The following is a 14,269-nucleotide window of genomic DNA, read 5'->3' on the forward strand; positions in this document are numbered from 1 at the left end:
AAAGAAATAAAAAATTTAGATTATATGCAATTTATAATTAATTAATTAATTATATATTATAATACTACAATTTTAATTACACATATTTATAATTTATTAAAACTATATAATACATTAAAAAAGTAATATATATATATATATATATATATATATATATATATATATATATAATTGATTCTCAATTTAATATAAATCTAATATGATTTTGGTTTAATCTTTGTAAAATAACTAAAATTAAATTAAAATAATAAAATAAATTTAATTTAATACAATTAATACCGTTTGACCTATGAACCATGTACGCTCCTAATTAAGCTGTTGTTTTTCTAAAAATGTTCATTTCTTTTCTATTAATAAAATTAAAAAAATGATTAAAAGTGAAAAAAATTTAAAAAAAAATCAGTACTTTAAATATAAATTTATTGTAAATAATATAAGATATATATAGAGAGAGAGGGGTAAATTATTAAAATAAATTTTGTTTAATTTAAAAAAATCAGTACTTTAAATATAAATTTATTATAAATAATATAAGATATATAGAGAGAGAGAAATAAATTATTAAAATAATAGTTTACTTAATTTAATAAAATAATATTTTTCCAATTTAAGAATAATTACTAACATTAAAAAAAATACCTCGGCTTGGGCCCTGGCCGTGCGCGGCCCATGGAGACTGAGAGCTTATGAGGAATTTGGTGCGCTACCCGGGCAGGATATCCTTTTCGGGCTAAGTGGTATCAGAGCCTCGTAACGTTCCGGGGGTCTCGGGTTCGAGTCTCGCCCCTGCGTAAAAAACAGCTCTGCGCTTAGAGTGGGCCTGGCGAACCCAGAGTCTGCGCAAGTGGAGTCGTGGTGGGCTTGGGCCCTGGCCGTGCGCGGCCCATGGAGACTGAGAGCTTATGAGGAATTTGGTGCGCTACCCGGGCAGGATATCCTTTTCGGGCTAAGGGTTTGGGCCCTGTGGACGGGACTAAGATAAGAGGTATTTGGTGCGCTGACTGGGCAGGATATCCTTTTCAGTTCAAGTGGTATCAGAGCCTCGTGACGGTCCGTGCGGTCCCGGGTTCGAGTCTCGCCCCTGTGAATGTTAAGCAGCTCTGCAAGTGGGCCTGGGCCTGCGCAAGCGGAGTCGTGGTGGGTTTGGGCCCTGTGGACGGGACTAAGATAAGAGGTATTTGGTGCGCTGACTGGGCAGGATATCCTTTTCAGTTCAAGCTTAGCCCGAAAAGGATATCCTGCTCGGGTAGCGCACCAAATTCCTCGTAAGCTCTCAGTCTCCATGGGCCGCGCACGGCCAAGGCCCAAGCCCACCACGACTCCACTTGCGCAGACTCTGGGTTCGCCAGGCCCACTCTTAGCGCAGAGCTGTTTTTTACGAAGGGGCGAGACTCGAACCCGAGACCCCCGGAACGTTACGAGGCTCTGATACCACTTAGCCCGAAAAGGATATCCTGCTCGGGTAGCGCACCAAATTCCTCGTAAGCTCTCAGTCTCCATGGGCCGCGCACGGCCAAGGCCCAAGCCCATATAGAAAATATTTAAATTATTTTTCTCAATTAAACCATTCAATTATGTTAATCATAAAATTTGAAATTAGTGTAAAAATTTTAATATTGAATTAATAAAATTAAAAAAATGATTAAAATTGAAAAAAATTTTAAAATATATATATATATATTTTTAGTTATTGGGCTTTAACAATTTAGAATATTTTAATATGATATTCTAAGTTAAAAATATATTTTAAGTTAAATATATTTAAAAATATACTCAATCATGTTAATCATATTTATTTTAATATGATATTTTAATAATTTAGGTCGGAATTTATTCGAAGTTTAAAAAAGTTTGCCACGTGTGTGAGCCCCACATTTAAAAAAAAGAAAACAAAATGATAGAGAAAAGTGATGGACGTAAAACCACTAACACAAAGTCAATAATTAAGGGATAATGATTAATGACAATTGACAAAAAGACAACCTAAAAAAGGAAAGTTAAAAAAAAAAACAATTGAATAATATAATTTATTCCAATAAAACATTGAAAATAATATATATTAAATTTAAGCTTTAACAAATAATTCTTCATTATTTTATATTTGACTAGACACTTATCTGTATATTGTGCAGATATATTTTACTTTCTAAAATTATTAATTAAATAAATTATAAAATATAGTATTTAAATTTAAAAAAAATAAAAATATAAAAAAATTTTAAATTTTAAGAACATACCTCATAAATATTTATAGAAATTATTAATTAAAATTTAGTAAAATTATTTTTTCAATAGTAATTTTCTATGATATTCATTTCTGAATATATATTTAGGCCTATGACCTATCATGTTCATTAATTATTTTCTATTTTACTTATCATTATCATAACTTAGTTTTATATTATAGCCTTATTTGATAAATTAAGAATTCCAATAGTCACATTAATATGTGGTTAGTGATGATAATATAATCATAAATTTAGTAAATCTAATAAATTTTATTTAATATATATACAAATTAATTATTAATAATTAATAATAAAACATAACTAAAACAAATAGAAATAAGATGTATTAAAATTATATATATATATATATATATATATTAATTTTATTCAAATTTTAATATTAAGTATTAAGAAATTAAAAAATCATATATTAAACAGTGATCATAATAAAACTAATAAATTTTATTTAATATAATATATGCATATTAAAATTAATTATTATTAGTGGTAAAAAATTTTTTTTTTGCTATTATAAAATCATGTATATATAATATATGTGTGTTAAATGATCCATTAAAATGAGATTAAGAAAATTTATTCTCCTAAAAATTTACATATTAATTGGGAGTAATAATAAGACTAATAATATATTATGAGTTATTATTAATAATAAAAATGTAAATATTTATTTATTATTATTATGATATTAATTATTATTAACAAATTAAATATTAATATATATTATTAATAATAAAAATTTATTTTTTCTCAACTATAATTCATAAATATATTTATATAATAATTTTATTAATTTTTTTTTGCTTGTATTAAAAAACCAAAAAGTCACATGTTGATTAGTAGTAATACGAAGATTAATAACTTTATTTAATATATACATATTAATTATTATTAATAATAAAAATAAATAAAAATTACAAACATTAGTAAACTAAAAAGTCATAATAAATAGTGTTAATAATAAAATAAGGATAAAATTGATAAATAAAAAAAATTAATATGTTACCATTATTTTGAGGGCAAGCTATGTGTGTTGGAGAAGTTCTCTTCTACTTTCCATGCATAAAGGGTTAAAAAAAAAGGGATAAAATAGAGTAAATCCTAAAAATTATGAGATTAATCTAAAATCACCATGCATGGGTTAATTTTAGAATAATATTTAAATATTTATGCAATGGAACTGAACTCAGAGCACAGCTGCGTTCTCCAGAAATGTAGAATCCATTAATGTAACAAGAATTCAAAGATACTCGCAGTTGCTCTCATATGCTTCTTTCCAAACCCATGCATCCTGCAAAATCTTCAAATATGATTTTTTTTTTTTTTTTTTGGAAACAAAAAGGATGCATCCTAAGTTTCACAATCTGGGTTTCAATCTTTTCGCCCTAAACAAATAGAAAGGCATATTCTCAAGAAGAGAAGTACTATTGAATGAGGTCAATGTCAAGTCCCTTGAGTTTCACCGCCCATTGAACTCGTCCCTTGAGTGGGCGAAGCTCCCCTTAAGCTGAGTTCACTGCGAGCAAATTGTTGTCGCCTTAAACTCGAGACCAAGGGTACCATTTCCTCCATTTCTTCACCATACGTCCTTAGTTCCTTCAGCTTGTCTACCCACACATTTGGCCTCTTATTTCGCAAAGATCTACCAGCTTTGACTATGGCAAGGGGCAATCCTGCACATTTTTCTACAATTTCAGTCGCTATACGACGCAAGTACGGTTCTTCGGAAACAGATGCAGTGATTTCAAACAAATTCAATGCCTCTTCTTTTGAAAGGACTTCAAGTGGAAACACTTTCTGCGCACCCATCCCATGGCACACATCTCTTCCCCTTGAAGTTAATAATATTTTGCATCCCTTGCAATCAGCCCCAAATGGAATTCCCACTTCCTCTAATTGAAGTGTTGTCCAGATATCATCAAGAATGATAAGTATCCTCTTCTCTTTCTTCAACCTCTCACGTAGTCGATTTGCTCTTAGGAATATTTCCTCCTCATGAAGACGAAGGCTCAAGAATTCAGCAACATCCGCTTGAATTCCTCTGATCTTTGGCGTTTCTGATACAGTAACAAAAATCACATCATCAAATAGATACTCTAATTGGGCTTGTCTAACGACCTCCTTTACTAGGGTGGTCTTACCCACCCCGCCCATCCCACAAACACCAAGGATGTTAATATTAGGATCTCTCAGTGAATCCATTATTTCCTTCAAAATTGGCGCCCGCGAAGGCAATATTGGCACAGGATCAAAATTCTGCTTTGAAATTGAATCAACTCTATTCCTTGGAAATCTGGAACACAACACCCCGAAGGCAAAGATTATAGGCCAAACTGATAATTTGATTGGATTATCATAGTGCTGAGACAGAAAGGCATAATTTATTGTTGCAAAAACCAATTGGAAGATGCCACAGACTAATCCAACAATGTCTGAAAATGTCACCAGATGCTTGTAATTTCGACGCGGGGAGCAAAACCAAGGTAAATAACCTCTCATCATCCATTCAACTCTATCTCTTCGACCCTTGCGAGCAAGATCAATGATGGAGAACAACATGGTTGCCAAGGACATTAACATGATAACCAGTGCATATTGGGGCTTGTGCACTAAAGATAGCTGATCAAAAACAGCCGGTGGAAGCTCCACTACGAAATTTGCGATGAGCAAAATCCTTTCCACGATCATTGAATCAACTCTTGTGCGTGGATTCCTTGGAAATCTGGAACACAGCACCCCAAAGGCAAAGATTATAGGCCAAACTGATAATTTGATTGGATTATCATGGTGCTGAGACAGAAAGGCGAAAGTTATTGTTGCAAAACCAATTGGAAGATGCCACAGACTAATCCAACAATGTCTGAAAATGTCCCCAGAGGCTTGTAATTTCGATCCGGGGAGTAAAACCAAGGTAAATAATCTCTCCTCATCCATTCAACTCTATCTCTTCGACCCTTGCGAGCAAGATCAATGATGGAGAACAACATGGTTGCCAAGGACATTAACATGATAACCAGTGCATATTGGGGCTTGTGCACTAAAGATAGCTGATCAAAAACAGCCGGTGGAAGCGCCACTACGAAATTTGCGATGAGCAAAATCCTTTCCACGATCATATCCTGTTCAGAAAGAGTAACAAGTAAGTTGCAAGAAATTCAAGAAGAGCACCAAGAATTGAGCAGCAAAAACAATATATTACCCTTTGATTCAAGGCATCCACACGGTTTTGCATATCTTCTCGAGCATTAATGGAAAAAGAATTCCCAGTTTCCGACGAATAAGGTACACCAACATTGGAGCTATCACTTGAGATCTGTTCCAAAGACTAGTTCTTGTTAGTAGAGATTAAAATAAATGTCTCACAGGAGCATAATTTTATATAAAACTCATGTTTGGTAGTTGTCTGTTTTTGTTTTCTACCCTTTGAGTCAACCCATCTGATGTGCTTTGCGCCTCAATGTCAAATTCATCCATACTCTCTGCTCTTGTAGGATTCTTGCTAAAATATAATGAAAATGGAAAGAAAGGATGATGGAAATAGAGGATTAGTTAGCTCTCTATATATACATATGATCCACACTTCCACGGTATTTGGATTGCTTCCACACGCCTTCAGGGAAGGTGTCAGGAAATTTGGATTGCTTCCACATGGCTTCAGGGAAGGTGTTAGGTCATTGGAAGGTGTTAGGGAAAGTCTCCAGGAGATTATGAAATTAAAAGGATGCCGACCAGTAACATTACCCTTTGATTCAAGCCATCTTAATTTACCAATAGAGCATTTGACTTGCTTTTTACTGTTCTAACAACCGTAAAATTACCTTCGCACTCCAGGGAAAGGAAATATTGCACCTTTCACGTCCACACAAGAATACATATAGCCTGAGTAAAAGAGGCCTGACTTTTAATGATTTTCATGGCAAGTATACTATGCTTTCATTATACCTTAACTTTGCCTTCTCCTCAGTCGGCTCCCATTATATTATAGACTTAAGAAAATTTTTCCATCTACATTAAACTGCTGGCTCAGTCCACTAGAGACGGTATTTTGAAGAATGTTCTGTTTATTTTTACTTTTATTATGGAGTTTTAAATTTTTATTTTTAAAATTTTATAAGAATTTAGTTTCTGAATTTATTAATAACATAAAATATTATAATTTTTAAAAATTTTATACTTTTTCTAATAATAATATAAAGATAAAAATTATTAATTTTTAAAATAATAAAGACTAATATATTTTAAAATATCAAAATGATATTATATAATTAATTTTTCTATTTTAATTGAATAAATAAATATATAAGTGATGATGCATCGAAAATTAAATATCTACACTAACATAATAAATTAAGTTATATAACATGTCATGTAAAGGCTATATGCGAAAAGTATTAAATTGAGGGGAAAGTTTATTATAATTAGAAATAAGATAACTCAAACATCAATATCTCTGGATGACATATAAGGTTAACGCTGCATATTCAATTATCTCATGATTTGCATAACTTCATTGGCATACCTTATTTTTTTCCGTCTTTAGCGAACATTTTCATTGGCAAAAAGGCTTACTACTTAAACTCAAATAAGCAAATTCAATTCAAGATATATGCTAAAGAAAAAAAAAAACATCATATTTATTTGACTTTTATAAATTTTTTAATTTTTTTTACTTTTGCCTCTCATATCGCTCAGGCATGCACTTGCGCTTTGCACCTTGTGCCTACGCTCTAAGACTCCTTAACGCCTTAATGCACCTTGAGTCTTTAATAACTATGGGTGCCTGGCAGGGAACTGAATTGCTGCCATAAGCATTATGAAGCATATCCATTTACGCAGTGACGAAGGTAGAAATTCCTTTGAGGAAAGTCCAATTAAAATATGTAATTTATAAAAATAACATACATGAAATGGATATAAGTTGGTAAGATAATTTCTAATAAGAAGTTAATAAGATATTATAAGTAAATTATAATGGTTATCATTTATTTTTGATCAATTAAAATCTAATTAATCATAATAACTTCTTTGTCAATACTTACAAATATATATTTTTCAATGTAATTCATCAAATAATCATGTAATAATTCATCTCCTATTCTATTGTGAAGTGGATTTTCATGTAACTAATAAAATTAATGATCAATTTTACTTTGAAATTCAATTTTATAATTAACAACATAAAAATATAAATTTAACATTAATTTTATTTTGCATATTAAAACATAAACCTAAAAAATATATGGTTAATTTCCTATCACACGTTTTGGTGCATAAGTATAGACTTCATTTTTTTTTAAAGAAAAAAAGACTTTATTTTCATAATTATACGTTTGTTTGATTATAATTACGACATATGTTGTACTTTTTCTCCTGATTAAAAAAAAATATAATTAAAAATGCAATTATAATGACAAGCAATCAAGAATCATATCCCTAAAAAAAGTTAAGAACTTTTTTTTTTTCTCCTTATAGATGATCAGAGATAAAATAAGCAAAAAATAAAATAACATATGATTATCTCTAGGCCAGAATTATCATTTATTTTTTATTAATTGAAATCTAATTAATTATAATAACTTATTTGTCAATACTTACACATATCTATTTTTCAATGTAATTCATCAAACAATCATGTAATAATTCATCTCTTATTCTATTGTGAAATGGATTTTCATCAAACTAATAAGATTAATGATCAATTTTACTTTGAAATTCAATTTTATAATTAACAACATAAAAATATAAATTTAACATTAATTTTATTTTGTATATTAAAATATAAATCTAAGGAATATATAGTTAATTTCCTACCAAATACTTTCGTGCACAAGTATAGACTTCATTTTTTTTCTTAAAAAAAGAGACTTTATTTTTATAATTATACTTTTGTTTGATTATAATTATAATATATGTTGTATTTTTTCTCTTGATTAAAAAAAAATATAATTAAGGATGTAATTATAATGACAAACAGTCAAAAACCTTATCTCTTAAAAGGATAAAAAAAAAATTTTTCTTTCTTATAGTTGATTGAAGACAAAATAAATAAAAAATAAAATAAGTTTCATTTTAATTTAGTAAAATTACTAATATACCCCTAAAAAATTGATAAATTCCATGAGGGGTCCAGTGTGGCTCCGCCTATGCATTTACGCCTCTTGATATGTTATTTTGGATATTTTCAAATCAATGAAAAAAGCTATCATCATTTTTATCCTATATTTGAAAAGTAAAACCATATAATTACTGCTTCTCTTTATTTAAATGTAACTGAATTTATATAATTTATTATTTTACATAAAATAAGGATTAAAATTATTTAATAACACAAAAATAACTAATATTATTGATGTTACATAATATAACTAATTATATGATAAAAAAAAATCATAATACAAAATCAATTACGTATGAATTGATCAAATAAAATTAAAATATTTTTGAATAATTTTACATTTTTAAATAATAATTAAAATTCAACAAAATCCTAATGAAATTTTGTAGCATTAGCATTTATTAAAAGGAAAAAAAAATTGCTACTTATATGAGCCCCACATTCTTAAAAGGAAAATAAAATAATAGACAAAAGTGCAGTCAATAATGGACATAAACCCAATAATATAAGTCATAATAAGGGATCACGATATACTAACCCATGCATATTAGGGCTTGTGCACTGAAGATAGCTGATCAAGAACAGCTGATGGAACCTCCACTAGGAAATTTACGATGAGCAAAATTCTTTCCACGGTCATATCCTGTTTAGAAAGAGTAACAATAAGTTGCCATAAATTTTGAAGGAGCACTGAGAATTGGGCAGTGCAGAAAAAGGAAATCCCCTTTGATTCGAGGCATCCACAACGTTTTGGATATCTTCTTGAGCATCAATAACGTGAACAGAATTCTCAGTTTCCAAGGAAAGAGGTAAACCAACGTTGGAGCTATCACTTGAGATCTGTCTCAGAGGACAAGAGTAGAGATCAACACAAATGTCTCTCGCGAGTATAATTGTTTATAAAGCTCATGGTTAATAGTCGTCTGTTTTTGGTTTTCTACCCTTTGATTGAACTCATCGGATGTGCTTTGCGCCCCTATTATTCCCTTTGATTCAAGTCATCTGCTTGCTACTCTGCTGGAATCTGGACCAGAGTGTAAGGCTCAGCATCAAACAAGGCCCAACTATAACGACCTTCTCATCTTTAATGTGTTGTATGAGCCTCACATTATTTTCACACAGATGTTTTTTTTTATAGTTATTTTATTTTTTAATTAAATTAGACTTTATCTATTAGTTATTGAAAAAATAAATTTTCTTTATAAAAAGTAAAATTATAATAAAAATTCCCTTTTATAATAAAAATGAAACAAAACAATAACTAATTTGATAATAATATTATGATACTGTTACAATTAAATTTTTTTTTTCTACAGCTAACTCAGGTTTTATGTACAACACACAAAGTTTTCAATCCCTAAGTATTTGAGTCTTGCGGCCTTCCTCAATCCCATTCCTTCTGCCAAGCAAGAGACCTTCACCACAACCAGCGTCATGTCCTCTGCCAGAAACATAGAATCAAGGCACTTTCAGTCAGAGCACCACTTCCCTAAGCCACCCAAGAGAACAATGGAATTTTGCTATGTGAAAGCAACTAGTACAAATGATGTATGATTCTGCTGGATGCCAAAATTGGAATTAACATTGAAAACAAATGTAACAAAACACAAAAAGAACAAGAGAAATCAATTGGCTAGAGGCAAAAAACAGATGAAAATCTTTGCCAATATCACTTACAATTGCAGCTTCTCAAATAGAGTAGTAGTGTTCATCGGAGTCGATGTCAAGTTCCCTGAGTTCCGCCACTGATTCAACATGACCCTTTAGTGTATGAAGCTGCTTTAACCTGCTATACCCAGAAAATACAAAAATAATTAATTGATAGGGAAACCAACTTATAAGCTTCAAATCAGTGGTTATATCAGCACCTTTCTACTTCCTCACGCTTCTTTCTCTTGGACTTCTTAGGAGTCTCAGAAAACTCCCTGTAATTCTTCTTATCTTCATAGTATAATTGAGTTTCAGAAGGCTGAAGCTCATGCAGGGTGCGTCGAGCAGGACTCTCTAGATGAATTTCAGGGCGTGGATTCTTTGGAAATCTAGAACACAATACACCAAAGGCAAAGATTAATGGCCAAACTGAGATTTTGATAGGAGTATCAGCTTTATGAGATACAAAGGCATAAGCAACTGCTGCAGAAGCACATTGGAAGATGCTACAAACTAATCCAACAATATCAGCAAATTTTCCCAGAGGCTTGTAACTTGGATATGAAGAGTAAAACCAAGGTATGATCTTGCCTCTCCTCATCCATTTGACTCTTCCTCTTCGACCTATTCGAACAAGATCAAGAGCAGAGATAAGCATGATTACGAAAGACATGATCAAGCTGATTAGTGCATAGCGAGGCTTGTGAACTGAGGCCAGCTGATCAAGAACAGCCGATGGAAGCTCCACCACCAAATTCGTGATCAAGAAAATCAGTTCCAGGGTCTTATCTTGATCAGAAATTGTGGTTGGCATTTTCTTTCGCTCTCTTTCTTTCTCTGTCCTTCATCTATACTTCGTTGAATAGAAAGAGCAGTCCAATGCACTAGTGTCAATCTGGCAGGTGTGGAGTAGACGTGTGGCTTTGACCTTCTTTATTTTAATTTAACGTGATTTGAAAAAAAAAATAATAATTATACGCATTTGATCGGAGCCGGCATTGGCAAGTTTTTATTCGTCGTGTGTTCAGAGGGGCTGATAGGGATGCGGATTGCATAGGTATTTACGGGTACATTATATATATATATATATTTATATATAATTAAATTTTTTATGATTATATTATTTAAAAAAATATATATATATTAAAAATGTTTTAAAATAATATATAATCAAATTTAAAATAAATATATATTTAAAAAATAATATTATTTAAATTTTATATAACAGATATTTATTTTTTAAATTTATTTATGTAAATAATTAATTAAATATAATATATAAGTTTTTTATATATTATATTTTAAATAACTATAATTTAAATATTTTATAAAATTTTTAAATTTTTAAAAATATAAATTATTAATAAAAAAATTTTATATAAATTAATAAATATAAAATTAAACGAGTTTGAATATTTTTCAAATAACAATAATTAAGTTTGAAATCAATTTAAGTATTAAAAAAATTAAATGTGTTTAAATTAGGTGATTTTTTGCAGATATCTTATTTGTAACCATTTTTAATTTAGCATGTTCATATTTTTGTCGAATTTGTCTAAAAATCATAATTAAATTGAAATTTTCGTACTGTTTTAATTCGTTCTTTGAAGTTTTGGTTATTATTCAGATGGTTTTCAATTATAATAACTGTAAAGTATATTATAATTCACTTATAATTAAGAATTATAAAGTAATTTAATATATTTATAAATAATTAAAAAATAAAAAATAATAATAAGTTATATATATATATATATAAAATTGATTTTCAATTTTATATGAGTCTGCACGGTTTTTTTATAAAAAAATAAAAATCAAGTCAAAATAATAATAAAATAAATTTAATTTAACACGATCGGTACAATTCATATTCATAAACTACTTCACTCCTAATTAAAATATTTTAGGTGTTGTTTTTCTTAAAATGTTCATTCCTTTTCTATTTTTTTAAAAAAGATAATTATCGAAGAAAATATTAAATTAAAAATATCTTATATGAAAGAAATATTAAATTTATATGAAAGAAAGAACGTTAAAGCACACAAAATTTAAAAAAGTTATTTCATTTTTAAAATTAAATTAAAAAAAATTGGTTTATTGGATTGTAACACCCCTAAATTTTTAATTTATTATTTTTAGGCAAATATTGATGTTTTAATTTTATTTAAATTTTAGGAAATTATTTGAAATTTTTCGGATTTTCGAAATCAGATTTGATTTCCCGAAAATATAAAACTTTGATGATTTTTAAAAATTAATTTAAAGACCACGTGGCAAAATTAAAAATATATTTGGAGTCTACAAATTTTTTTGAGTTTTCTGAAATTTTTTCAGAATTTTTGAACCTCGTTTTCTGTCGCAAGACGGAGTAAAAATTCAAAATTTTATATTCTGAATCGAACCGACCGAATCGAACCAGAGCGGATCGTACCTATCGAATCGGATCAGCCTTTCTCCTTCCTTTTTTTTTCTCCCCGCGCGCGTCCCTACCTTCCTCTCTCTTTCTCCTATTTTCTCTCTCCTCCCGTCCCAGCCCATCGGCCAGCCACCTCCCCTGCCTCCCCAGCCCGCCAGCGCAACCCCCCAACCGCCCTAACTCGCCTGCTGCTGCCTGCAGCGTCGGCAAGCGTCGCACGAAGCGACACGACGCGCTCGCGCGACTCTTTGACTTTCTGGCCAAAATCCGGCCGATCCGGCTACCAATCGGACCGGGTCTTGTGTTTAAACTCATCTACTCGTCGAGAGTTTTCCATAGACACCAAGAACACCGAAATTCATAGAGCGGTTTGTCCAATTTTTGCCCGGGAAGTTTTAGCCCATTTTGACTCTTGGGCTAGATTTCTCGCAAACCGTGAACCCCATGAGAAAACTGAGAGTACCAAAGCGCTCCACTCGTCGAGAGCTTCGCGGCGATATAAATTTCAAAATTTTTCGACACCGTTTTTCGGTGGGTCCCACGGAACTTCGCAGTGTTTTTCCGAGTATTTAATGAGCTTAGAAAATTTCGTAAAATTTATGTGCTAACCCCCGTGTTGTGGGCTTCGTGTAGGTATCCTCAATTCGTGGAAATTCGACAGTTGTCCGGGTTTGTGAATTTTCGGCCAGACAAACCGAATACCAAAAAAGTCTCCGAATCGGATCGAGGTTTTGGCTACCCCACCATTTTCAGATGTCCCGAGCGTGTCCCCAAAGTCAGAATCGACATAAGTAAACCCGAACTTTACTTTTTCGTAATTTTCTAGTGCTTAAATGAGATTAAAAATCTATAAAATATTCATGGTAGCTCAGAAAATTATGATTCTTTTTGCAGTAGCCTAGTAATATTGCTAAGGACCGCGGGGCAAAGTTTTAGAATCTTTAGAGCTTATTTGGGTAATTTTTGCAAAAATGATCAATTATAAGGACTAAACTATAATTTTACATATTGTGATTGAGGACTGTTTGGATGGTCCCAAGAGGGGCTGTGTGAAGTGATTGAGTTGAGAATATATGGGTTGTGAATATAGAAGTGTGTTTTGAGCCCTTTGCAGGTTTGGTAGGTCCTAGGTATAGGGGAGACTCTACCGGATTTTCGGCACGACTTATGTCGTATTTGATCTTTTTCTTTGTTTGTATTGAGTCAAATTTATTAAATGGTTGTAATAAAATTGTCAGGTGAGCCAGGACAGCTTTCTTCCTCCGCTCAGCCGCCACAGTAACTGCTGTCAAGTCTATGAGTAAAATATTAATTTTAATTGTAATTTCGATATTATTATATGTTTAAACATGCCCATGCATCACTTATATGTATGTATCTATATAGTTAAACTCTAGGCACGTTTTATGTTGCATTCACAACTGTTAAAGTGTCATGGATGTTGTTGTGGTAATTTGGAGCAGTGTGCGTGTGTTGGCATGCGTGTGATGTGATGTGGACTATGGATAGGACGGGTAGACACGGCTTGAGATCTTCGCTGGGACCCGGTCCTTCGAGGTAGACACGGCTTGAGTTCTTCGCTGGGACCCTGAATTGGTTATTTAAGTGGAAGTTTGAGCTGAGTTCTTCGCTAGCACAGGTTGGATTAAGAGAGCTGTATAGGGGATCAGCTCCCATATATTATGATTGATATTACTGGGTGTGTGAGTGCTTCAAATTACCTTTTTGCTGTTATGATGTGAAAATATTGCTGATGTTGCATTCCACTCTACATGGTGCATTAGTTTTATATAGTTATAGAGATTATGGTTAAAATTAATATTTACTCTCTGAGTCGAACAC

The 14,269-nt window shown here is 31.2% G+C and overlaps 2 protein-coding genes across 7 annotated transcripts; both read right to left on the reverse strand.

Annotated features, from left to right (window-relative positions):
• Window positions 1–3,448: 3,448 nt before the first annotated feature.
• On the reverse strand, window positions 3,449–5,868 carry LOC110637569 (uncharacterized). The gene is made up of 3 exons (XM_021787750.2): window positions 5,667–5,868; window positions 5,446–5,559; window positions 3,449–5,365 (listed from the first exon to the last, which is right to left on the reverse strand). The coding sequence occupies exon 3, from the start codon at window positions 5,178–5,180 to the stop codon at window positions 3,690–3,692; it is 1,491 nt and encodes a 496-aa protein (XP_021643442.2). The 5' UTR covers window positions 5,181–5,365; window positions 5,446–5,559; window positions 5,667–5,868; the 3' UTR covers window positions 3,449–3,689.
• Window positions 5,869–9,606: 3,738 nt separating this feature from the next.
• Window positions 9,607–10,921, reverse strand: LOC110637537 (uncharacterized). 6 transcript variants are annotated; one of them, XM_021787696.2, is made up of 3 exons: window positions 10,230–10,921; window positions 10,039–10,147; window positions 9,607–9,802 (listed from the first exon to the last, which is right to left on the reverse strand). In XM_021787696.2, exons 1-2 carry the CDS (start codon window positions 10,823–10,825, stop codon window positions 10,051–10,053), a joined length of 693 nt encoding a protein of 230 aa, XP_021643388.2. In that variant the 5' UTR covers window positions 10,826–10,921; the 3' UTR covers window positions 9,607–9,802; window positions 10,039–10,050. The 6 variants fall into 6 exon arrangements, with proteins under 6 accessions (XP_021643388.2, XP_021643389.2, XP_021643390.2 ...); XM_021787697.2 differs by having other exon boundaries at window positions 9,607–9,917; XM_021787698.2 differs by having other exon boundaries at window positions 9,607–9,920.
• Between the last annotated feature and the right edge of the window lie 3,348 nt (window positions 10,922–14,269).

This window comes from Hevea brasiliensis, chromosome 8 (assembly GCF_030052815.1).
Source record: "Hevea brasiliensis isolate MT/VB/25A 57/8 chromosome 8, ASM3005281v1, whole genome shotgun sequence".
NCBI lineage: Eukaryota > Viridiplantae > Streptophyta > Magnoliopsida > Malpighiales > Euphorbiaceae > Hevea > Hevea brasiliensis.